The sequence below is a fragment of the Serinus canaria genome, chromosome 2, assembly GCF_022539315.1.
Source record: "Serinus canaria isolate serCan28SL12 chromosome 2, serCan2020, whole genome shotgun sequence".
Lineage (NCBI taxonomy): Eukaryota > Metazoa > Chordata > Aves > Passeriformes > Fringillidae > Serinus > Serinus canaria.
Genome location: NC_066315.1, coordinates 99,155,826 through 99,163,807, shown reverse-complemented (window position 1 = coordinate 99,163,807; position 7,982 = coordinate 99,155,826). Strand labels below are relative to the sequence as shown.

Sequence of the window (7,982 nt, the reverse complement as noted above, 5' to 3'; positions counted from 1 at the left end):
TTTTCCAGTTAAGACAGGTACCTTAAGGCAAAACCCTTCTTTTTCCACAACAAACACTCTTAACAGCTTCTCCCTAACATAACGCGCACACAACAGCACATCATCAATTTAAAAAAATATTTAATGCTGCCAAAAAGTATAAAAATACAATAAGAATGGCAGTACAAAACAAAATACTTCCTAATTTAGTTCTTTTACAGCTTTCTACATTAATACAGGCATTATAAAAACACAAGATGGCAAATTATTTCGTTTTGCAAAGTAGCACATGCTGCTGGTGGTCTTCATCCCCTCGGTGCAGTTTACGCTGTAAACAGATAACTGAGGTCTTCTTGGTACTTAACAGACCTCACTTTTTGTTCCCGAAGAGGGGGGGTCATGTCTCGCTTTGCATGTCAATTATTTGCAGTTTATAGCTGCAGAATATTCACAAGTCTCGAAGGCTTAGGTGTCAGTCAGTCTCGGCCTGCGACATACAACCAAAAGAAAGTCACCGATTCAGTACAGAGTACGGGGATAAAAAACAACAAGAAAAAAAAGAGCTAAGAACTGACAGCAGGTTTGCAGCTCACTGTCAACCAAACAGCTTCTCAAGTGTTCCCTGGAGCAACTACCGCCTCTGAGCAAGTATTTTTGGAAAGCTGTTGCTTTTCCAGAAGGTATTTCCACGTTACAATATAAGGCACATCCTTGCTGGAGAGTTTCAAGTACAAGTCTCAGTCCAGCAAACCACTTCCTCACACATGTAACCACAAGCACTGCAGAAGTCTCCTTGGGCCTCAGAGGGACTATGGCAGGCTGCATCTCAAAACACATCACCTCTCACAGCTTTGGAGGCCAATCCTGCTACAGCAGCTTGAAAGTAACTGTTTCTAGGCAAAGATTTCCTGTAGTGAGAAAGACATCCCAGCACTGGACATTATGTTTTTAGGCAAGGGAAGACTCTACTCCGAGAGTCTACAGAAAAAGACCATGGTGTTCACAGCACCAAAACCCCGAGCTACTACAAGTAAAATGCATGAGTTCTGCAAGCACTACACTGATTCATAAAGGAGCTTTCCTCCACCAGGTATGACACATTGAAAGAGGGCTTCCAAGTATTTATCCTTCCAATTTAAATAAAGACTCAGACAGAGATACAATTTTGAACACGTTTATTTTTTGTACATAAAAATGAAAGACTGACTTAAAACTTTGGGGGCAAACAAAAAGGCCCAGGAAGACTACTGTGTGTCACGTCACCTTTGCAAATACCGTCCTCTAGCTTAAGCCACTCAGCCCTGCAGAAGACTTCCTCTTTTGTCATTGTTAATTTAGTTTCTCGTGCAGTCCTCAAGTGTCTCAGGTTTTACTATAATGCCAAACAGCAAACTAAATAATTTGGTTTACATTCATTAAACATAAAGCTAACCAGGCTTTTTCATCGCCTGCATAATCCAGTCACACATACATGCATACACATTTACGCCTCTTCCCTTTTCAGGGGGACATAAACTGATGTCAGTAAACCATATTACTCGAGGTTTAACAGAATAAGCCACATTTCACTGGCAACATCTCACTTCCATAACAAATCCAGAGGTTTTTTTCCAAATTGCTATTTCACACTGAATTAAATTATTTTACTTAATACATTTCAAAGAAAATACAGATGTACCGTCACTAAGTGGACTGTCCCTGCACCAAGAACACAAATAGGAAACCTAGAGGATTAATTCCAATCTTGCAAACCCCTTGCAATGAAGATCCAAATGTTTGCTAGGTATTTATTTATGAAAACGTGCGTGATTTGTACGCAAGCGTTCATCTGCAAGCCAAATGTTTAATCAGAGATGCCCACTATGCATCAAATATTTTGACTGATGCATTTCCAGAGAAGAGAGGGAAAACAAACACCAACCAAACCAAAACCAATTTTGAATTGAGCCCAATGACATTTTAGTAGTAGCATGGGACCAGGCAGCAGTTTGCCAGAACTTGGGGATGGGGAGAGAAGAGGGGTCAGAAGGCATGTCCTTCAATTTCACCCTTTAAGCATTTCCTATGATAGAGATGACTGGGATCAACAGTTCTTCATTTTGGCCCATATTTGTTCCTATTTAACATCCAAGATGTGCAAAAAAGCTGCAAATTTAAATCCTCCAGAATAACAAAGTATCACAAGTGCTTAGTGTGCAGCAAGGAAAACAATCCTCCAGATTTTGGGTTTTAAGGATTAGTGATGGACCAGAAAGAAGATTTCTATCCAAATTATTTCCTGGAATGTAAAAAGAGACCAATCATTTGATTTTCCTTACTATTATCAGACTATCATGAACAATTCACTGTTCAAAATAGTTTTGTCCAAGGCTTGTACTGGTTCATCCTCCTTAAATTATTAACATTTAAGACTCCCAAGGTACTTGCAATCACAGAACCAAACTTTTACAGAACAACTGCTGAATGTGCAAGTCCTGCTTTATTGCATCAAGAAGGTAACAGAGTATGAGGTGATCTGAATTGGCTGCCCCCTGCCCTGCCCCACCCTGAACTAAGGAATGCTTACTCAGGATCAAGAAAACTGAAACCCCAGAATTTAGAAAATGGAATCAGGAAAAAAAAAAAAAATCAAGTGACAACTTGACAAGCTGCAGTTAGAGCTCAGTGCCTGTAGGATACTGGTAGCCCAGGAAATCCTCCTCATGCCAAAAGAAGGGCAATAAATAACAGTGTGGTATCAGTCCAAGTTTCGCCTGCACTTTTTCCTTAGCTGCTTTTAAGTATCTAGAATAAAATCTGGAATATTTCTGTTACAAAAGCATTTAAATTACATTCCAATGTATTTTTCCATAACCAAAATATCTTTATAAGGCACATACATTTACACCTACTATCAGTTACAGCTGATACTGAAAAACCTATCCTCAATTTAAAGGAAAAAAAAAATCTTTTGACAATCTTCTTGCTGGCTAAAAGTTACTGTGGTTGTAAAAATTGTGAAATGTCTTAAAATACATGAGCTGCCTGCCTGTGCTATGTCCCAGCAGTCATTTTGCTACTCAAGCTGCACAGTTGGTCAGCAATGCTGTGGAACAAACTGTCTTGTTCTACTGACGCACAACTTCCCAAATCCAGTGCTCCATGAAACTACATTTGTTTTCCTCATCTGGACCCTTCAGCATTTGTTTACTATACAAACAGCATAGTCCAGAATAGTATTAGCTATTGCGAAATGAGAATTTTAAAGAGTAAACTGTACTTAGCTTTGTGTAGTAAATGTCAGAGTAATTGGGCACCATGCCTCATATGTGACTACCAAGCTTGGACATACTTGAAAACTTTGAAGTCTATTCCTTTGAATAAGGAGCAAATAATCATCCAGTTCTTTTGAGTATTTTTCAGCAGTAAATCCAAGAAGTGCTTTACAAAATGGGGGAGGGGAGTGGAAGAAAACCCCCAGGACCCCACACCCAACAGAAAACAACCAAGCTTAGAAAATGGAAGAAGAAAACATAACTTCTCTGAAGTTACCCAGCAAGGCAATGCTTGAATAAATAAAATTCTTGTTTCAAAGTACAATCCAATCCTATAAATTATGAGATCCTAGCTTGAACAACAAGCTACATTCAGCCATATACCATCTCTGTATTCAAAGGTAATTGAAAGGGCAGAAAGTGGTTTGTGTTGAATTACTATTTAGGAAGTGTTACTACTCAAGTAATGGAAAGGGAGTGCTCGATAATTTTAAAGGGGCTGTAGCACAGATACTCCCAAAATATTGGTCCTTAAGTGTTTTACTAGCATGTCTAATACAGTGCTGGGGAACCTAAAAAGCAGTTCTAATCTTTGTGAAGCTACCAAAGTGGCTCATACAGCTGAAAACACTGGGTATGGGAGAACACTACCAACATTTCCTTTCTATTTGAGCCACTTGGAAGTTCAACTACCGTTTCCTTTGATGTGTTTCCTATGATGAATTAATTTTATTCATTCTAGCAATTAAAATCTATAGACACACACAAAACATTAAGTTTTACATTTAATGGAATGTCAGAACTTGAACAATGTTGGCCTTCAAACAGTAGCTAATGTCTGAATACATTAATCAACAGTATGAATTTCAGTGGGGGCTAAGTTCTCAAATGCCTTAAAAAAAATTCTAAGTCTTAAATAATGAAAACTATAAAAATAAATAAGGAATGCAAATTAACAGAGTAGAAATTGGCAAGTGCTTCATCAGACCCCTAGCTGCTCATTTCAAACTGGAGAGTCAAATGTGGGGAATGGGTGCACTATTCTTTTCATGCACAAATTATAATTACATTTAGTTTCAAAATGAAATTCTTTTGGTCAGAAATTTGTACAAACTGAGCTTTTAAAAGTACAGTGAACTACAAAAAGATTAAATATGCAATTATAAAATATATTTATCCTAGGTCGTAAGAATATAAAATGTTTATGTTCATGTCACTAGTACATTACACATTACACATATTTAAGGATAACTTCTTTGCATTATGTAAATGATACAACACTGTTTATTGCTTATGTCAGGCATGTAAATTTAAATCCAGACAGCCTTCAGTAGCTAAACCTTCATGGTTCAGCATTTGTTCAAGATCTGGTAGAACACCATTTTAAAAAGTATATAAACAGTTGCAGCAAGTTTGTACCTGCTCATATTAAACAAAAACCATCAATTCTATGGGGGGCAGCGGTTCATTTTTCTAAGTACCTGCAGTGGAAAGTCCTGAGATGTCGACATGAGATCAAGTTTACATCACTTCTCTATTGTATGTAACAGTCTGTACCCATTCCAGGAATAAGGAGTTTATGCTTAAAGTCACAACCCTACTCATTACCTTCCAGCAAAATCAGCTGTTGGAGCAGTCACACTTACTGTTCACTTACAAGGAATGTTTCTGAAAATACATTTTCCAGCAAAAATAAGCACCAACTAAAATCAGTGTACCAAACCCAATCTTAGTGAGAATAGGTTTCCAGTATAACCACCTTTTCCTTTTTCTTTCAGTCTCATTTAGCTTCTGCTTCATCTGCTGCAGCTTCTGTGCTGTTTGCGCTCTTCTATCCTCCCGCAGTCGCTTTCGGACAGAACTTAAAAAGAAAAAAAAGGCCAATCTTACACTGAAGAACAGGAAAAAAGGCTATTATCATATTAAAACTAACCTCTTTCCAACACTCCCAATAGTTAACCCACCAGTAGCATGTAGCAGCAGTATATAAAATCCAAACCAAGCAATCTTTTATTATGTTTTAACCACCTTGATGTAGAGAGTTTCAGATAGTAAAGCCCCACAAATAAGTAAATGACAGACGTAAAGATGTACACGGTACTTCATCTACAAGTTTGACAGAGAACAGAATGAGTTAAATTATCTGAGCTCAGTTTTTTGCCCCTGTCTGTGCCCCGTTTGGTGGCTGAGATGTTTTGTGTGGAGGCTGCCTTTATATGCAGTGCCAGGTACCACATCCAAGTGTCACAGTATTTACATGAGTGCCTCCACTGCAGAGTTCACAGCAGTCTCCATGATACACTGACTCCAACTCCTACTCACAGCTGCATGCAGGATTAATGGTACTCATCTCAGGATGCAAACCAGATCTTGATACAGGACACATGATAAACCAAGTTCTGTGTGTTACACTAGCAGGTCAACCTTGTAATTTTTGTCTCCAAAAGTGCCCTTGAAATCTCTAAGACAGCTTAACTCGGACACAAAAACCAACTTTGATTGACTTCTAACACACAACCCCATAGCCTCACTCCTTCCTGTGAGGGGCTCCTTCAAACAACTAGAGAATTACTGTCATTCTCTCTCAAAACACTCTTGAAGAAACAGAAAGAAATTCATGGGGACATTTGGTGAGCTAGCTGTTATTTTGCAATTCCAGCCTATCTACATTGAACTGCTGGGTCTCATCTCAGGCTGCAGCCCTTTGGGACACACCCTGCCTCCTTCTATGCATCACATGGCTCAGCCTGGCACAGCCCTGACCCAGTTTGTGGATCTCTGGCTATGGATCAACATTTGGCAACCCACATGTGGGAAGGCCCAAGTGACACTGTGCCTCCCAGCTGAGGCATCAACACGTCTGAGGGAAAGGCAAATTGACCTGACATGGCTAAACCACAAGAACCTACTCACAGCAGGCAGATTTAATAGGAACAGAGGGTAATACATGGCTCCAATGATACAATTTCAACCACTACACAAAATGTGGTATGTGATAAAACCTTTGTGTTTCTGAGGAACCATGTAATTTCTGACACATAAGTCAGCATTGTATTTAAAAATCAGTATGAAATGCTGGACAATTTTGGGACCTCATTCACACTTCACAGTGGAGTTCACTTACAATCTGTTAAGAAAATGCTTTCAAAGTATGAGGTCTAGCTGCTTCAGTTAATGACACTTGCTTTTCTTCTCTTGACTTCTGAATAGTAAAACCAAATCACAAGGAATCATTGAGGTGGTATTTTTAAAATCATTAAATAATATGGTCAAATACCGCCCATTCTCCCTTGCTACTGCAGAAAGAATGTTTAATGTTTTTACAATAAGAAAAGCAGCCTAATAATTCAGCCTTTTGAGAGAGTGCATCTGCCTTTTAAAAAAGTTTCTTTATCTTGCTTACTTTTCCATGTTCCCATCTATGATATCTTGAACCTTAGTGGATAGATCAGCATTTTTCTCCATCTGATCATTGTTCTCCAGGCCTATGCTGTTCCCATTGTACTTCTCTGTGGTTATTTTGGTTGGGCGTGGAGGAGACTGCTCGGAACTTGGCGCTTGGTCCTCCTTAGAGAGCTCCTTCCACCGTTTCTGAAAACAAGAACACATTTCAAACATTCCCCTAATATTTAAGGGCCCCCTTGCCAAGATGTCTTCCAAAAGAACAGTCACAGAAGCAGATTAAAGGAACTACTAGATCAAGAAAAAAAATTGCTACATGAAGAAATAAAGTTAGGTCAAGATGTGTCTTCTCCAACAACCATCAATGATCCTATTTTCTACTTTTCCAGGATGGTGCTACTGCAAAGGCATGAGGCCTCTACCTCCAGGGTTTGTACTGTCCACAGCAGCTCCACAATTAGGAAGCATTGTGTCTTATAAAATCCCAGACTGTCCCACATTTCCCATCTCCCTCTACTTGCTACAGGCCTGTGCTGTGCTCTTACCTTCTATGGCTTCAAAATACAACAGGACCTTGTATACAAGAACTGCCTAAAAAGAGAGAACTGGGAAAATTTAACAGAGCTATCTACGCCTGAGTCATGGCCTACTATTTCACTTAGTGGCCCATTAGCCCAGAGATCCACTGCATCATAAAATAGTTATTCACCTTGTTCTGAGAAATAATCTGAAATGAGATGGAATAAAAAAGAAATTGGAAGTAAACCTGTTTTGCTAGATGTCTGTCCTAATGATAAATAGCCTGAAGAATTAATTGCTACAACAAAATTTCACGCAGAAAAGAACCCTAGAAAGTGCACAGGAAGGAAAAGAATCAGCCCCAAAAAACAATCATTTTCCTCACACAAATCAGCCAGTGCCTATAGAGACATAGAATACCTTGTAGGAAAAAAAAATCAGTTACTTTTAAAAGTCTGTGATAAGGTAGATGAACTAAAAATTGAATCTTCTCAAACCAAGTAATAGACTCCTGTCTGTGGAATGATTTCAAGATTGCTGGTCTAAACGAAATATCAAACTCAGAGAGTGATATAAAAAAACAGCTACCTATAAATAGACTGCTGGCAAAATGAGTTTTAACAATGAACTGACTCCTCCATTAAAAGTTAAAGTTGTGTTTGCACAGTGTACTGCCTTTAAAAATCAAGGAGACATCAGAGATGAACATCTGGCTACTGTTAAATAAGAGAGGCATTCAATAACTTCAGGCCCTCTTCATCACTAGCAGAGAGAAGTGAATACCTCTCACACTCCGAAGAGTCAACCATTCCTTATGGAATAAAAATG

The 7,982-nt window shown here is 38.7% G+C and overlaps 1 protein-coding gene across 3 annotated transcripts in view; it reads right to left on the bottom strand.

Moving 5' to 3' along the window:
* Nucleotides 1-103: 103 nt before the first annotated feature.
* PTPN2 (protein tyrosine phosphatase non-receptor type 2) overlaps nucleotides 104-7,982 on the bottom strand; it is a 30,141-nt gene continuing 22,262 nt past the window's right edge. Inside the window, exons 8-10 of one of the 3 annotated variants that reach the window (XM_009101881.4) lie at nucleotides 6,637-6,824; nucleotides 4,993-5,094; nucleotides 104-466 (exon numbers count right to left, since the gene is read on the bottom strand). In XM_009101881.4, the coding sequence (XP_009100129.1) occupies nucleotides 445-466; nucleotides 4,993-5,094; nucleotides 6,637-6,824 (312 nt within the window). In that variant the 3' untranslated portion in view covers nucleotides 104-444. Of the gene's footprint in view, nucleotides 467-1,137; nucleotides 5,095-6,636; nucleotides 6,825-7,982 lie in introns of those variants that run through there. The other 2 variants (XM_050971814.1, XM_009101873.4) reach the window with 2 other exon arrangements.